The sequence below is a fragment of the Sciurus vulgaris genome (genome assembly GCF_902686455.1).
Source record: "Sciurus vulgaris genome assembly, chromosome: 6".
In the NCBI taxonomy this organism is placed as follows: Eukaryota; Metazoa; Chordata; class Mammalia; order Rodentia; family Sciuridae; genus Sciurus; species Sciurus vulgaris.
Window position 1 is genome coordinate 128,702,784 of NC_136466.1, and position 18,612 is coordinate 128,721,395.

Sequence of the window (18,612 nt, forward strand, 5' to 3'; positions counted from 1 at the left end):
TGAGAACTGAAGACTTATCTTCCAGTTTACTTGATTTTTGCATTTTATTCTTTTTGGTGTGACATTAAAAAAAGACGAGAAAAACAGGATACTGATAGAATCATAGCTATAAATATTACAGATCATAAAGAAGCTTACTGTGCAATCTTGAGTTACTCTTCAGTCAGAAGGCAAAACACAGGTTTTATTCTGAGGTTTAAACTACCTTCCACCCCCAACAAAAAGTTACTCTGGCAGCACAAGTTACCATGTGGGTGGTTTCTAGTGTTAAAATTTTACATGCAGTACGTTTGGATATGTGTTTGTCTTCATTTCAGTCCCTAAAATAATTAAAATTCACTTTTCATTTTAAAAACTTCCTTGAATATCCAAGTACCCCTGGGCAACCCCATCTAGCATACAGCATTTGATAAGCACTGGTTTAGAATTGGACCTGGGCAGAAATTGGAGTAGGCGTGTGATACTGCATCACTGTGGATTCTGTTATTGGACTTTGATAATTACAGATTTGTTGAATCACAGATGTGTGAACTTGCTTCCTCAGTTTGCTTGACTTTATTTTCACTTGCTCCTATTGATAAAGAGTATGGGTTCTCCAAGTTCAAAATCCTTGGATTTAAATAGTGGTTCTTTCACATCCTAGTTGGTTTCTGTTTCTCTGTCTCTAAATTGGGGATAATCATACTGTGAAGTAGGATACATAACACTTCAATTTAATTGACTCAAGAGACTATCTGTCCCTCTTGTTGGGATGTCATTGTTTCATCGAAGTCTTTCAACCACTGTATAAGGACTGGAATTGGTTGGAACATAGTGACTTCAACAGTTTATTTTTTTCTTTGGCATGTAAGTCCAGAAGTCATCAGGGCCCTAAGATCCTTCCACCCGCTGTGTGGAAATTTTACACTCATCCAAAACTGATGCCAGAGCTCCTGCCATCACTTCTGTATTCCAGTAGCAGGATGAAGAAAGGGCAGAAGAGCATACTTCCCTCCTGGAAGACTTTTAAGACTTTCTGATCATATTTCATTGACTAGAACTTGGTCACATTGCTATACTTAGCTGCAAAGGGAATTGGGGGGATGTGATTTTATGTTTTTTTTTTTTTTTTTTTTTTTTTTTTCTTTTCATTCAGAAATGGATTCTCTGCAGCTACACTCAACCTACATGACCATATCTCTCTGGATCCACTCTTGGGATTGTTATTCTTTGCTCTGCGTGTCTTTTATGTATAGGTTCTTTTCATTCATACACTTGACTTCCTCAGAAGTTTAGATTGCTGTGATTCTTGACAGTTGTGAAGTTTCTTAGTAGTTTTGCTTTTTGTTTCCTGCAGTGTCGCTGTGCTGCTGAAGGCTTCGTCTAGGGGCTCTTGGGCACAGATCGAGGGGGCAGGCCCTAGACAGGTTGAGCCTGGGCCATGTCGTGGTGGCCGGCCAGCTTGAGATCACACTGCCTGCTGGCTTTATCACCGGTGCATCTGGTGGGTGGACTTTGTCTGTCAGGGTGTCCACAGCAGAACAGACTCTGTGACGCACTCTCTCCTGACAGGTGGAAGCCCTTGGGCAGGAGTAGAGAGGCCTTACCATGCGGATGCTTTGTGTATTAATGTGAATGACTTAGGTGCTGTGTTGACGGTGAGCATCAGTAACTGACCAGACTGGAAAGTGGTTATTTGGAACCAACAGGAGGATGTTTAGGGCACACACCAGCAGCTTTCAAATGCAGGCATACATTTCCTCACACTGTCACTTTTGTCTGGAATTATCTCTTCTTCTCCCCTTTTATCTAGCTAAGCCCTAGTCTTTTAAGGCTCAGTTCAGGCAGTGGCTCCTTAGAAAGTCTTTCCCGACGCCCCTAATTGTGGGTTCAGTGCCCCTACTCAGTCTCCCTGATGCCTGTTGTACCAACCCCTTACTGTGCTGAACCATCTGTATGGCTCTTGACTGCCACAGGTATGTCAGATTTCCACTCTGAGGGCTGGAGGAGTGGCTGGTGGTAGATTGCTTGTCTCTCATGCTTGAAGTCCTGGGTTCAATCCCCAGAACCCAGGTGCAGAGGGTGGCAGATGGGTGTGTGTACGGGAGGACTATGAGTACTCTGTTCTGAGCTGGAGATTGTCGTTTGGTCTTATTTATTTTTGTATACTTATTGATTGCCTAGAAGTACTCACCATATTAAAGACGCTCTGCAGGTGTTTTTTTTTTTGGTTGCATTTTCTAATCCTCTGTGCCTGATAGGAATTGAAGGAGCCAGGTGTGGTGGTACACACCTGTAATCCCAGCAGCTGGGGAGGCTGAGGCAGGAGGATTGTGAGTTCAAAGCCAGCCTCAGCAAAAGCGAGGTGCTAAGCAACTCAGTGTGACCCTGTCTCTAAATAAAATACAAAATAGGTCTGGGGATGTGGCTCAGTGTTTGAGTGCCCCTGAGTTCAATCCCCAGTACTCCCCGCCCCACACACACACAAAAGAAGTCGAAGGAATAAATCCTCCAAGGTAAGTGGTGCTCATGGTTATTTTACTGTGCAAAATTAGAAGGGAGTTTCTTCATCTTCATACTTTTTAATCAGGATTTTCAGAAAGAGAATTATTCTTAACTTTAGCTTTTAAGCCCATTAAGCTTTTCTTTGGGTAGTATGTGTGACTGATTGACTGTTTTTTTTTTTTTTTTTTTTTTTTTTTTTTTTTTTAGTGGTATCTTATAGAAGACTGGCTAAAAGTTTACTGATATGAAGTTTATAAATTCTGATATTATTTATTTTCATTTGATTATTTTTGCCAAATAACTTATCAAATCTTTGCGAGTAAATTTCACAGAGACCATGTGCTAAGATTTTGTGTTTATTTTTATGTGGGGGGGGCAATGATTCCTTTTGGAATTCCGGTTCCAGTTGCAGATGACTTGGGAAGCGTAGATGCTCTGGGGATGCTGGTGGCCCTGTGACAACTAAAAATACTTTAGAAAATGTCACGAGGCCAATTTTGGTAGCTTTGCCTTGGATGCAAACATTTCAGATGATCACCCTTCTTTTTCCTTGTCTGGAGGAGCTATAAAATGTTGAGGAGCAAAAACCTCCACATTTTGTAAACAAAATTTTATTTTATTTTGTAATGAGTTTTTTTTTTTTTTTTTTTTTTTAATTTAAAGTTACTTATTTCCCATGTGGGGGAAGTAGCTTCTGTGCATACTAAGGGAGCTGGTAAGTAATTCACTGTTAATGTCTGCAGTGACAACACTAACAGAAGGAGGTAGGTGGCATTCCCAAGTGTTTATTTCCAGGCTGGAGGAGTGACTGAAGCATAATGACAGAGAGATCTTTCTCAGAGCATGCCACCCACGCAGCCCTCGGAGCTCCCATGCACCTTGGAACAGGTCTTGGGTCTTTGCTCCCCACTGTCCTCCCTCTTTGCCTCCGTCCCATTTTTTGCAGGGATGCTGCTATGAGAAAATACCTAACCCTAGTTCACCTTCTCTGGACATGGGTGGTCCCAGGTCAGGGCTCAGTTGGAAGGTGTTTTCTTGTTTGATAGTTTTTCTATCTTCCAGGACTGAAGAGTTGGCTTGGCTACATTAACCATTTATTACCATCACAAGCAAAATTATAGTGGGGGAAAATAAAGGAAGATGGCCGTCTTGCTTCATGTCAGGGCGAAAGATGGCATAGTGCATCAGAATTGAAGCTGTCAATTTAAATTACTTAAAAATTAGCTCTTTTAAAAACAGATTGTTTTTTACTCTCTGAAACAAATTATACCTTGAAATCTTTTTTTTTTTTTTTTGCACATTATAGTAAATAACTTACTTTCTGCCATCGTGTTGAAGATTTGTTTTTCTCCTTTATTTTCATGCTTACCTTTGAAATTTCTTAGGGAAAACAACAGTAAACTGTAAGTAATCGTATTAATTTCACATTGAGTGTCCTTTTTCCTTTTTTCTGTGTTATACACTTTTTTATAGACCCATCATAACAGATTTTAATCAGTCCGTGACTTGCTTTTGAAAACACATCTTTTTTTGCTCTTTCATCAGATGAAGTTGCAAAGAAGATGTGATTGTTTTGGGAATCATATTCTTTGGTTCTTCCTCTGGCAATTGTAGATGTAGATTTGTGAATACTGACTTAGAGGCTCCTGGGTCACAGTTTATGTGTGATATTCCATTTTTAAGTATTAGTCACATTCCAAGCTATGCCTCGTGTCCCATGGGTTTACAGTTAGCATAGGTTCTCACGAGTAGCGCATCTATGACAGGGAAAAATATGAAGTGTAACCATCCTAAATGAATTACCAGCTCCTATACCATGACCAGGGGAAGTCTGGATATGCTTCTTAATGTCTGTCAGTCTCTCACTAATTGGAGGGAGGAAGCTAAGCTAGGAGCACTGTGGTCAGAATGTATGGAGTTTGAGCCATAGAGGTGCCACTTGGTTTGAGGTAGGATGTTCAGGGCAAGGCAGTATTTGTAAGGATTAGAGGTTAGAAAAGAGAATGAGGTAATAAGGCTATTCAGGAAAAAGTCGCAGAAAATAAGTTCAGGGTGTTCAGGGTAATAATTTTGGCAAGTCCAGTAATGGTACTTATACATTTTGGGATTGTGAGAGGGGAAGGAGTAGAAAGCAGGTTTTCAGTAACTAGACAATAGATATTTTTTTCTTTCTTTTCTTTCTTTCTTTCTTTCTTTTTTTTTTTTTTTTTTTTAAATAAAGCCCTTTAAAGGGTTAGTCCCTAATGACAAATGCTGGAGCCCCTTCCTGAGGCCCTGGGGTGCACCTGCTTTTTAGAAACAAATGTCACTCTGTACCAGTCAGGTTTGGGTTAGGCTGAGAGACACACGGTGGTCTCTAAATGGGGCAGGTTGATTTCCATTGCCTGCACAGAGTCTGGGTGAGGAGGGGTGGGCGGCCCCTTGCCGCTGGCACCTCCAGGAGCGCTCACCTGTGTGCTCCACGGTTCTGCATGCGCCTTCACTATCCGGGATTCTAGCTGGGGCCGCGTTAAGCCTCAGAGAAGGCAGAAGCGGCAGAGAAGAGCAGAAAGGGGGTTCCCCTTGGGGTCGCTTCCCTTCATGCATCCTTCGTTTGCATCTCATTTGAGAGAACTTGGTCCCACGAAACCCAGCTCTAAGAAAGTCTGGGAATTTCAGCCTTTTATCCTAGGTGGCATTGAACAAGAATTAATGTTCAGTTGGAGAAAAGATTTCCAGCTCACTGAGACAGTTGTCCAATAATTTACAGTTTCATTCCAAAGGTATAACTCAGGGTAATTCCCAAAGATGAGTGGGAAGAACAGCTGTTGGGCAGTCATGAACATTTTCATTCTCCAGCTCTGAGGATACCAGTGACATTGGCTTAGGCTGTTTTCAGTCGTGTATTTCATTAAAAATAAAGAAACCCTGTAGTGTTAGAATAGTAATAATAAAAATGATCCTTAATGGTGTTATCATTTTGAACAATAACACCAGGTGAATGCTTGGGAATCTTTTGAAAGTTCAGATTGAGTGTAAGAACTTCACCCAATAATTATCTTTTTTTGGGGGGGGGGTACTGGGGGTTGAACTTAGGGGCACTCGACCACTGAAAAACATCCCCAGCCCTATTTTGTATTTTATTTAGAGTCAGGGTCTCACTGAGTTGCTTAATGGCTCACTTTTGCTGAGGCTGGCTTTGAACTCGCCATCCTCCTGCCTCAGCCTCGCCAGCCACTGGAATTACAGCCATGCATCACTGCGCCCAGCAACAATTATCTTTTGAGTTTGATTTTTCCATTGCTTTTAATTTTTGTTTTGAATGTCTGTGCACATAGCCTTTGGCTTTCCAGTCTTTTCTTAACTAATTGTTTTTAGTTGTAGTGAATTCAGTGTCTTATGAACATTGAAGAGGCAGGAAAGTTTGACAGAATTGGTCTGATATGACTTGTTGGACCTAAAGGGATGCATCTTTTAGAAGCCACAGAGTCCTTGACACCATTGCTAAAACCATGCTGGCTCAGATTTGTGCCATTATAAACTTTACGCAGAAGCTTTAACTTGATGATAATAAACCATAATTACACTGTTAGACTGTATAAAGTTAGGGTTATTTTGACTACGTACCAATTTAATGTGCTAAAAATATTCCTTCAGTTAAAGAGAGGAAAAGAAACCAATGCTCTTGTTTAGTATACATGTTTAATTTTGTGTGTATGCATGAGTTTTGGGATTCTGTACTTGCTTTAGGTGTGAGAAGTTGTGAATTCTAAATTGAGTACTACCACTGATAACCTGAGACCAAGGACCTCAATCTTCTTACTAAATTTAGCTCATTCAAAACTTTTTGCATATAACTGTTTTCCTTTTACAAGGGTTTCTTAAGGATTGTAGACAATTATGATATAAAAATTGAACTTTAAAAAGTGCTTGTAAGAGTCCTTAAGGACTTTATCATTAAAAATACTAGAGTAAGACTTATACAAAATGAAATTAAAACCGTGATAAGTCACATTCCTTAGGTGGTCCATAGAGGTAGAGGATGAAGTGTCTGCTTTATAGTCCCTTGATAGGGTGGTGTGTCCCATGCTCTTCCCTATTATTCAAGCTAGCTTAGAAAAAGCAGAAGGAAAAAACTCAATGCCTGCTCATAAAGCAGGTGTCAGAATATAGCAGAATTTCTTTAAAGAGGGGGAAAAAAGGATAAGGGGAATGAAGCCAATTCTTTGGTACAAACATTTAGTTGTAATTGCTTATTCTTATTTTAATCTTGTAGAGAATGTCTGAATGTATCCAGATCTCATTTGCCGTTTGTAGAATTGGCACTTACACGGTAAGCAATGCATATTTTTGTGGTACCAAATGTCATGAAAAAAATAAGTGAAGAACCAAGTGTTAGAGAGCATGTGTGGCAGTGGGAATTGTCCTCTGCTGCTGGTGGGAGTGTAGGTCTACACCACGACTTCAGAAAATATAAAGTTGAACAAACCTTCTGTGGCCGAGCTGTCCACTCCCAGGCACATGCCTTAGGGAAACTGTTGTGTCATGACAAGAGCCATGTAGGGAGTGTTGCTAGCAGGAACATTCATAGAAGCAAAACCTCAGAAACAGTATGGATATGCATCAATGAGAGGCTTGACTAAGTAAATAGTGAGAAGTTTGTTTAGTAGATTACCATACAGCAGGAAAAATATAGGGTTAAAATATTGTATGAATATTTTCAACACACCATGGGTGAATCTCAAAAATGTAACGTTGAATGAAAGATGTCACAAGAAAATACAGAGTATGACTTCACTGCTGCAAGTACTAAACGCATCAAAACTAAATAGTACATTATCTGGGGGATCTACCTATCTAGGCACACTGTAAAGAAAAGCAAAAATGCAGTTGTGGTTACCTTTAGGGCAGTGGCTCTCCACAGGGTGTGACTTTACCCTGCAGAGGATCTAGGGCAATGTCTGGAGACATTTTTGGTTGTCATTGCTGGGTGTGATGGTGGTAGGCGACAGACATCTAGTAGTCGAGGCCAGGGGTGTTGTAAACACCCAGCAGCGCACTGACTAAGCGCTTAAGAATCATCTGGGCCAAAATATCAAAGGTGAGGTTGGGAAACTGTTCTGGAGGAGTGGAGGAAAGGAGAAGGGCTTTAAAAGTTAAAATATCGTAGTCCTTAACTTGAATGGCAGGCGCACAGAATTTACTTTGTTATTCTTTAAACTATATATTTGCTTTATGCTGTGTATGTATGTTATATTTTCTAATACATGAGAGAAAATAAATACATTAGGCATTTGGAATTATTTTTTTCTCACAACTGGTATCAATTGATTCAAATGCCTCAATCCATTTCTTCCTTCAGAAATATGAGTTATATGTATGTAAATGACCATTAAAGGACTTTTCTTAAGTGGCAAGGTGTCTTGACATTTTCCCTCAGAAGATCTTGGAAGTGGATTCTGAGATAGCACAGGAAATACTATCATGTTTAATTTTGAAAACTGAATTATTTTTTAAGGAAGGACTTAAAGATTTATGTGAAGATTTATGTGAAGTAATTTTGTTTTCTTATTCACCTTGCACAGAGGAACATGTATAAGTGTGTATAAAATACTTGATGGAATTATTTAAAATGAATGATAGAAGAATTCTGGGTAAAAGATATGTGTGCAGATTAAAAGTTCCTTGAGAATGGAGCCCTCTCTTGTGTATCATCCACAATACTTTGCACAACATCTGGTACACGGTGAATACTCAATAGCCAAATGTTCTATTGCATTAAAGTGAGCACAGTTGTCTTTTTTGCCTTAGTTTGAATTTGATTTTTCTTTATTTCTTCCACAACTTTGTTATCTCAGATGAGTATTTGTCTCCATATAGATGACTAGGTTATATGAGAGCTAAACGTGTGTTACTTTATGTGAAGTACTTTGTTAAGTAGATTTCCTGAATTTTCTGGGAATCAGATGCCAAAGTTAAGATTTGGCATGTAAGAGATGAAGAGGGAAAATGTCTGTGGAGGGAAGTGGGGAGGATGTGACAGCAGGCAGAACCTTCAGGACATGCTGTGGATCTGACATCTGTGCAGGGAGAGTGGGAAGGAAGTACGGTCAGGGTGAAGAACTCTAGGCTGCAGTGCAGTTCCCAGAAAGTCTTGGCTGGGAGGATGGGGTCCCCTTGAGCACAGTTGCCTATCATGGAAGTTCTGCCCTGGGCAAGAAAAGCCCCAGTTCAGCACCTCTGTATCGCAGGCACTTGTTGGCTGCATCCCAGCAGATACACAGCTGCAGCGTAAATGTCATGGTGAATCTCAAGCTGTGTCAGCTGGGGGTTGTAATCAGTTACTCTCTAGAAGGAGACCTGAGTGGCACTTCTCCATGGCTGTCACAGGGAGTCACCACAGGAGGGTACAGGGCTGAAGATATTAAATGGACAATTTCAGGAATAAGTTTAAAATTGCATGCCATTCTGATTAGTGAAAAGAAATCTTGAATTGTCCTGCTCCCTCCGTAGGATTTGAATCCTGCCTTTGTCCAGCATACCCTGCCCATTGGTCACTTAGTGGCCTTCTCTGTTTTAGGTCCACTATCATGGTAACTCAGTGCTTATGTTCAGGTATCCCTTACTTTAATAATGGCTTCAGAGGTGCAAGGCTACTGATGTGCAATTGTTCTACTGTATATTATTATAATTGAGTTTTATTGTAATTGTTGCTAATCTCTCACTGTGTAATTTATGAATTAAGCTTTATCATAAATGTGTATGTATAGGAAGAACATACTATATATAGTGTTTGGTGTATTATTTGAGGTTTTAGGCATCCACTGAGGGTCTTGGAATGTAGCTTCCCTAGATGAGGGGGTACTTCTATATGTACATCAAGAACATGAGAATTTTGGGGCTGTGAATTTCACGAATTGTGCGTATTCATCCATGAATATCTAGCACTTAGTCTGGGCCTGAGACTTTGCCACCGCTGTCTCCGCTTATTTAGTAAAGGTCTGTCTGTAGACTTATTTTAAGGTACACACAAATTGTCCCTAAAAAGGTACTACATTGGTTTGAATTCATTGAGTCCCCCCACAAAATTTGTGTTAAAACCCTGATCCCCAATGTGATGGCATTTGAAGATGGAGCCTTTGAGATAATTCAGATGAGGTCTCAAGGACGGGACCTTCATGATGAGATTTAGCACTCTTACAAGAAGAGACACAAAGGGTTTTCTTCCTGTCTCTGTTGTGTGAGGACACAGTTCAAGGCTGCTCGTCTGTAAGCCAGTGAAGAGGGCCTTCACCAAAACTGACCTTGCAGGTCTTGGACTTCCAGCTGCCAGACTGTACGAAGGTAAATTTCTGTTGTTTAAACCACTCATTTTTGGTGGTTTGTTATGGTGGAGTAAGTAGACTAACCAAAGAAGGAAAAAATACCTTATAAATTATAGATAAAGAGCATAAGTGAGAACAATTCTCATTGTTTCTATTGAAAATAAATGCCAAGTTCTAAAAACATAAAAGTAGAGGAAGAAATTTAAAAAGATGATGGGTTAGTTTATGAGATGACAGTGTTAATGCTTGACCTGGGTTTGTTTCCTAAGTGCTCTTAATGTGATTGTCAAATAGTGGCTTTAAAAATGAAGGAACAAAAAGCCATGCATTTTACATATTAGGGATCCATAATCAAAAATAGTGCATATATAAGCTTGCTACATTAAAGTCTAAGGAATAAAAGTAAATGCATTTACAGGGGTAAATGCGTACCCAACCTTAAGCATTAAAATATTTAATTAAAGAACTCAGGGACAAGAGTACTTTGCAAGCTGTACACCCTTCCCCCGATGGTTTGGAATAGACGGACCTTTCTCTACTGAAAGGCAATGATGCCGTAAAAAAGGCTTTAACCTGGGAAGATGAGGAATATCTATCCTGCCCTTGTTATCTTGATAGGAAACTTGAGGTACAGGCAGAAAAACTTATTACCAGTGGCATATTTACAATGGCTACCAAAGTCCAGAACGAACAGTGATGGTGGCGGAGGGGGCATCCAGCCTTCAGAACCAAGCATCTGCTCCAAGCACATAGCTCTTGCACTTCCTGGGAGTGTAGCACGGGAGATAGTGTGCCTTCTTTTGAATGTAACGTAGGGATGTAGTACAAAGAAGTTATTGAGTTTCTGGAACAAAAGGAGTCCTGTTGTGTGGATCAGGACTATTTGGGGTATTAAAGAATATTCATTTGGTTCTGGTCAGGAGGAAGGAGGGGAAGTAAATTTAGGCCAAAAGTTCATAGTACAATTGTGGTTCTACGACTTGGATGAAATTCTGGCAATGTGAACAGGCCTGGCTAAAGAACATGATTTTGAACTGAACCTCCTGTGGTCAGGTGTGCTCAAGGGCCTTGCTTGGGACCTCCCTTTGGAGAATTAGGGTAAGGGCACACGGAGGGAACTCATGTGCCCCCAGAGCGGGTGTTGGCTACAAGGAGAATTTTAGCTTCTTATCTTTCTGTGGGACCCCTTGGACACTGAAAGTGGCAGTCACGTATGGATAGAGCCAGGGTCAGTCAATCTTACACTTTTCAAGGATGGTACTGTTTGAGCACACTGTACTCAATAGCTGCATGGAATGATGTTTGAACCAAATACTAGTAAAATATCGTGCATGGTTACAGGTTTTGGTTAGTAATAAGAGCTTTAAAAACTCCCCAAGTCTTTCTTTTGCCTTTGTGGAAATTATTGAATGCTGTTTTACTAACAGAGGAAGCTTTCATCCTTCAAAACAGTAACAGGGTTAATAAAAACAGAGCTTAGGTCCATCTTGAGACAGATTTCACTCAGCGAAGGGTATGAATGACCCTTCCATCTAGTTATAAGGTGTGCTATATCTGTTGCACTTCTCACATTCAACTTCTGTGGCTTGTTTTTTTTTTTTGGGGGGGGGGAGGGGGATAACAGCCAGCAGGGAATGCTGCTTGTGCAATTACAGTACAAAGACAAACCAATTGTATATTATTGGTATCACTATTAATGTGTGCTAATAGTGATATTGTTAACATAGTATATTACTAAACTTCACTGTGGCTCTTTAGGTCTGGAGAAATCATACCCTAAACTTCTATTGGGTTACTATAATAAATAGGTGCTACATGTAAGGACACTGTCAATTTCCCATGGCTGCTGTAACAAATTGCCACAAACTTTGTGGAGTAAGATAATACAGATTTATTCTCTTATAGCTCTGGAGGTCAGAAGTCTGAAGTGGGTTTCACTGGGCTAAATTCAAGGTGGTGGCAATGCTACTAGAGAATATCTGCATTCCTTGGCTCATGGTTCCTTTAAGCATTGACATTGCTCCAACTTCTGTTTCTGTTGTGACATCCCTTCTATGACTCTGACCCTCCTGTTTCTCTTTCTAAGAACCCTTGTGATTAAATTGGGACTATGTGGATAATCCAGAATAACTCCCGATCTTAAGACCCTTAATCTGTCTGCACAGTGCCTTTTGCCATGGATGTGAGTAGCAGATGCATGAACTTAAACCTAGGGATAGAGGATGTGCATGTCTCAGGGGTATGAGATCGGGAGCATTATTCTGCCTACCACAAATAGCAAAGAGGAAAGTAGAGGGGACTTGATATAGTCTCTCCTGAGTAAAAACAAAATTAACATAGAAAAGTCCCGATGTTGGGTTTAGAATGTCGTCGCCATGTATAACACCAAGGTTAAAAATTCCTCAGGTAGACTGGAAGTCCAGCACATGCGGACTGGAAGCCTGCAGATATCAATTCTAGCAACAAATTAAAGAGCAGGTTGAATATACGACCATTGTGGAGAGGAGTGGCATTGCATTGGCCTGTTTATTACTGTGCTCCTTGAAGACTCCAGTGTGAACATTATTTGTACACTATGTTTGATGCTGAGCTGTCTGCGGTCACGATAAAGAATTGAAAAGCTCCAAGGTGAAGCGAGGCATGTGTTAAGTTCAGCATAATTGTAGTCTTCAATGGAGCAGAAGTGAGCTAGGATTCTTTGTGTGGCTGTTTTAATATAGACCAAAATAAGAATGGCTTAAGCAGTGTACTTTTTTCCCCCCCTCATGTAAAATCCAAGCTTGTAGTTGGTTTGGCGTCTACTGCTTCACTGGTCAGTTAGGGACGTGGGCTCCTTCTCGCTTGTTCCTAGCTTGTTGTCTAGGTTCTTCTGCCCTGTGCCAGTGGCAGGTGGCTCACCCCTGCTCCATCTCCCTCCCACCACTGGGGGAAATAGGAATTGGGGTCTGACTGATCCCTTCTGTGGGCCAGATCTGGAAGTCAGACATCATTTCCCTCCTCCCAACTGCCTGAAGTTAAGCACCACAAAGATATGCCACTACGCCAGAGACTTGGTGATATGAACTTCAGCAAGGAGCCAAGACCCTGTGGGTATGCTTCCTAAAGGGGAGTAGGGAATGCGTAGCGGGACAGTTAGCCATGCCACTCCCAAGTAAACCAGCTAAGGCAGAGTGATCTGCGTTTGAGCTACAGCCATCGAAGTGTACCTTTTGAACAGCTTGGGACAGTGTGGGGTGGCGTGGGACAGTGTGGGTCAGTGTCACCATTACCCAAGCCGTTGTCAGGCACATATTGAGTGAGCGTGGAGCATGGAGCAAGGCTGCTTTTATGTCTTGTGGCAAAGCTAGTGTTGGTTGGATGAATAGTGAGACTGTGGGCCAAGATCTAATCAGATGTTTTATTTGTTAACATATAATATATTTTTGCCGCAAACACAGGAACACATGTGGTGCGAGTTGTTTCTGACAGTTTTATTTTGAGGAGTATGAAGTCGTGGTTATATGCTTTGAAACTTGGGGAATGAGAGTTTACGTTTGCTTTCTTTTTTTTAAACCTTTAATAAGCAAAATAATGTTCTCAAGTAGGGCAAGAATATCTGACTAATGTCTCTGACTTTCCTGGGAGGTTATGAATTTAAAGTCTTAGGTTTAATGAACCTGCGGAGAGCTATCCTGACGTCGGTTTATACAGGAAAAAGTCACACGATGAAATACAGAAAGCTTATACTCTGAAATGCATGGGATCGATGGGAGTGCCACTTAAAAAAATATATCTTTTGAAATTGGAGTCCAGGCAAGGATAGGGTAGAATCTGTTTGATTCAGGTGCTTTCTTCTGGGGAATGCAAAATGTTTCTTTTCCTCTTAAGATCAAGACTCCCCACCATAGACTCATGGCTGCAGCCAGGCCCTGTTAGGGCAGTCTAACCTCTGAGTCTGAGTTGGTGGGAGCCCACTTTCTGCCTGTGACCCTGCTCATGCACTGTGCCTCCTTTCTCAGTGACCTTTCTCTGTGACTTTCTCTGACCTTTCTCGGTTACTGCTCCAGCACCCATCCAGTTGCCCCACCAGGAACTGGACTCGGGCCTCCACTCTTCCTGCCTCCTCATCCTCTTCATCCTCTAGGTCCCCAAGTTCCACTTCTCCCCTCCCATCCCTGGGTCCTGGCACTGCCATTCCTTGCCTAGAAAGACCTACAATCCTCCTTTGCACTCTAGACCCTTTCACTGGTCAAAGCGCTTATAGTCTACTGTCTTTGAGTTGCCTGGTAATTTTTGTCTAACTCGGGCCTCCCTGTGAGCTCATGAGGGCAGGGACTGGGCTAGTCCAGTTTTGTTTCTCTCTCCCAGCATCTGGTGGCTGTCCACCACCACCACCATCATCACTGCTGACTTTTACTAAGCACTTTCTAAGTGCCAAGCGCTGTGCTGAGGCCTTTGTGGACAAATTTGTTTATATGATATTTTTAAGAAGGTACTATTGATGATCCTTGATTCATGATATGGTTATATCCTGATACTCATGGTGAGTTGAGAATGTGTTGAATGCACCTAACTTATTGTTTGAGTCAGCTTTTCATCACTGTGATCAAAGTACCCAACCAGAACCACTTAGAGGTGGAAAAGTTTATCTTTGCTAACTATCAGAGGTTCAGTCCATGGTTCACCGACTCCATTGCTTTGGCCCAAGGTGAGACAGAACTTCATGGTGGAAGGGCATGGCAGAAGAAAGCAGCTCAGCTCATGGTCCAGGAAGCAGAGGGGTAGGGATAAGAGGCAGCAGGGAAGAGGTACCCTTCCACGGCACTCCCGCAGTGACCTAACTTCTCCAGCCTTACCCCACCTGCCTACAGTTACCCACTCGGTCCATTCAAACGAGGATGGACTGATTAGGTAACAGCTCTCGCAATCCAGTCATTTTACCTCCAAAACATTCCTGCATTAAAACAGGAGCTTGGGGGGGGGGGGGCATCTCATATCCAGACCATAATACTTACCAAATACGACAGTTTAGCAGCACAGTAGAGGATCAGTTGTTTCCCCTTGTGATTGAATAGCTGACTGGAAGCTGTGGCTTGCTGATGCTTATGCAGCATATTGTTAGGCCAAGAAGGATCAAAATTCAAAATTTTGAGTGTGGTTTCTATTGAATGTGTTGCTTTTGTGTGATTGTAATGTTTAAAAATCACAAGTCAAACCAGTGTAAGTTGGGAACTGTTAGCTTTCTCTCACTATCATGAAATACCTGAGATAATCAATTTATAGAGAGAAAAGGTTTGTTTAGTAGTTCCAGTTCATGATTGGTTGACCTTGTTGCTTTGGGCCGTTGATGAGGCAGCAGCACATCATGCAGGGAGAATGTGACAGACTAACACTGCTTACATCATAAGCCAAGAAGTAAAGAGAAGGGAAAGAGACCAGATCCCACAATCCTTTTAAGGGCAAGCCCACTGTTAGCGAGCAGATTATTGCTCTGACAAAATACCTGAGAAAATCAGCTTAAAGGAGGAAAGATTTATTTTGGCTCATGGTTTCAAAGGTTTCAGTCCATGGTCAATGTATTTATTTATTTTTTTGAGTCTGTGGTGAGGAAGACTGTCATGATGGAGAGGGTGTGGTGGAGCCTAATACCTCACCCTATGGCAGTGGAGCAGCAGAGGGGAAGGGTACCCTACTTCCTCTAAATAGACCCCACCTCCTCAATTTTCCACTACCTCCCAATAATACCAGCAGTTCAGCTTCAACATGTTCCTTGGGGGATATTTAAGATCCAAACCACAACACGCTCAGTGATCTAAAGATCTCCTGCAAGGCCCCAACTCTTGAAATTCCATCACTTCACAAAACTGTCACTCTGTGAGCCAAACCATTGACACATGGGCCTTTGGAGGACCATTCAGGATCTAATGGTGTATTCTGTATTAACTAAACTTTATGTATGAAATATAGCATTTCTGTCTCCTAGCTGTAAATATCCTTTTTTTTTCCTCCCTAAGTCGTAACAAAAAGAGTGACTAGGAAATTGACTAGCTACATTACGATCATTTTTTATGAAGGACCTTGGTGAAATTTCTTTTGGTAAATGTAAATTGTAGCTGTGTGGTTGGTTGGTGGAGAGGCTCTTTGTTTGATAAGAAACATTTAGAGTTATTTAACTTAGGAACTTAAAATACTTTTAATATTCCAACTTAAATGACATAGTGGCTCTTAGTTTTCACCATGAGTGTATCTGATGGAAATTTCCACTCAGGAAATGTGCCTTTTTATATTACTGCTTTTTATGAGTGGTGGACTTTGTTTTCTTGACAAACGTTTGGTCCTCAGGACTAGAACTTTTTCTCTTGATAGGAAGAGCAATTTGTTTTTGTCAATGATTAAAAATTATTCTAGAATGCAGTCACTAGGCAGGATATAGTTTATTCATGTCAATGGGTTTGGGAAAATTATGTTTTAAAAATTTATGTTTAAAAAATTGTTTTTAAAGTATAACCAATCGATTAATATTATGTATACAGAGAAAAATTTAATTGACACTGGGGATGATTTGGTCTGCTTTGTAGAATTCAAATTTATTGCAGTGATGACTTAACATATTACCCAAAGTGAATCTGAATGAGTTTTTGCTATACAGTAGAGAAGCAGTTGTATCCAGTATATTCCTTTGAGTTTGGTTAAAGTTCAGTAGATATTTAATAATTATCTCTTGACTAGGTGGGTTTCCAGCTCTTTGTGGTGGGAAGAACAGAGTGCCTTGCCCAGGCTCCCGCGTGCTTGGCTGCCCTGGCTGTAGCTCTGAGCACAGACCTCACAGATTGCGTGCTTCTTCTTGGAAGGGCCATAAGGGCAAGGAGTTGCCTATTTTGTTCACATCTGTGTCCCCAGTGCCTAGATAGTGGTATTGTATGTTGTAGGTACTCAGTAAAATTTGTGAAATGAACGAATGAACAGAGCTCAATCAAGGTGTTGTAGCTGGCGTATATATGCCTTTGTGGGTACACAAAATATTCCAGGAGGTACGTTGGCAGCAATGTGATTGTAAGGAAATCAGTGGCCATTTGTATAACTTCTCCTTTACTGTTACAGTTTAGATATGAGGTGCCCCTCAAAGCTCATGTATGAGACAATGCAAGAAAGTTTAGAGGTAAAGTGTTTGGGTTATGAGAGCCTTAATCAGGATGAAGCCACTGATAAGGAATAACTGGGTGGTAACTGGTAGGGTGTGGCTAGAAGAAATAGGTTACTGGGGTGTGCCTTTGGGGTTTATATTTTGACCTTGGGGAGCGCAGCTCCTCTGCTTCCTTGTTGCCAACGTCCTGAGCTGCTTTACTCCTCCATGCCCTTCTGCCGTGATTGATGTTCTGCTTCATCTTGGGCCCAGAGCTTTGGAATTGGCTGTCCAGGGACTGAGACTTCTGAAACTGTGAGCCAAAATAAAGTTTTCCTCTTTTACATTGTTTTTATCAGCTTATTGGGTCATAGCAGCAGAAAAGCTGACTAAAACACATACTATCAATCTCTTAACTCTATTTACAGTTGGAAGACAAAGGGATTGCTCATTCTCATTCTAAATCCTGATGCATCAGCCTCATATAATAGAAACTTCCAGGGCACAAAAGGAAAAAAAAATTCACAATATAGTACTGGTGTTGAGAAAGTGATTGATTCTAATAAGACCTGATAACAAGCCATTTGTAGTTTTTTCTTTTGATAAAATTTTTTTTAAAATGCTGAAATTATTGAAATGATCTTTTGAAATATCGATGTCTTGACACATGGTTTTTGTCAGTTAACTAGGAAATGTCAAACAAATTAAATGACAGCACAGCAAAACTTCCATTCCCATATACTTATTTATGAGAACAAGTTTTTCATGGCTTATATCTACATCTAAAAAATATGAAAAAGAGGAATAGAATTCAATGAACTTTATTGTATTCAAACATAAGCAATAATCCTCTGTAAAAAAAATTCATTCTATTAAGAGATGTTACTGAAAAGTTTACTTTTTATGTTATAATGGATTTATCAACAATTTTATATATATCATATACACAGGTTATATATATATATACATATGTAATATATACAAATTTACTTGTATATATTTGTTTTGATCAGTTGTGGGCCATTAATTTTAGAAATTCAACTAATAGGAAAAATATTTTAAAAAGTACTTAAAACTTGTAACATGAAATTTGAAATTTGAGATATCAACTATACATACTTATTCACAGGGAAACATGGTAGAATGATCAGTAGAATATTTAGAAACATAAAAATGTTATGTTGATATTCTGTTGGGGATATGGAAAGATAGGAATTCAAGAATAAGAATAAAAAAGGAGATAAGACTAAAGAGTGAGATAAGACTTTTTTTAGAGTGAGTAATGCTTTTCAAATTTCAGTGATATTTACAGAGATTTTTATCCATACAAGAGAGTGATTAACAGTTGTGGATATTTACAAGTTGGAAATTGTGTCTGTTAGGTGGTAAAAAAGAGGCGCAGTTATGGTTCGTCGCTAGCTCCCAGAAATGCTCCACAGATACAGGTCTCATACAAGGAACCCTTTATTTTGCGCAGATGAATTCACGTCTGCACGGGAGAAGGGGGAAAAGAAAAGAAGAAAGATGGCCCACGGTTCCTCTCAGACATAGGAATTTTGCGGGCTGAGAGGAACCAATCGCGGAGGAGAATTCTTACAGACTGACTGACGGACCAATGACATATTAGGACGTAATGCTGGAGGCAGGAAGATTACAGCAATGTAAGCCGGAAATTCCTGTAACTTGAGAGGCGGGCTAACGCAGATTGACAGGTGGTGGGGG

General features: G+C 40.6%; 1 protein-coding gene and 1 long non-coding RNA gene across 8 annotated transcripts in view; one reads left to right on the forward strand and one right to left on the reverse strand.

The window, feature by feature from the left end:
* The window catches only part of ARL15 (ARF like GTPase 15), a 387,266-nt gene that overhangs the window by 18,738 nt on the left and 349,916 nt on the right, over positions 1-18,612 (forward strand). For 2 of the 7 annotated variants that reach the window (XM_079143486.1, XM_079143489.1), the window contains exon 2: positions 6,740-6,796. The exons of the other annotated variants lie outside the window; for them this stretch is intronic. In XM_079143486.1, coding sequence (XP_078999612.1) covers positions 6,740-6,796 — 57 coding nt within the window. The remainder of the gene's footprint in view (positions 1-6,739; positions 6,797-18,612) is intronic. 7 annotated transcript variants of the gene reach the window in all.
* LOC306663131 lies at positions 12,549-13,960 on the reverse strand. The gene is made up of 2 exons (XR_013764367.1): positions 13,827-13,960; positions 12,549-13,790 (listed from the first exon to the last, which is right to left on the reverse strand). It is a non-coding gene; the product is annotated as an uncharacterized lncRNA (long non-coding RNA).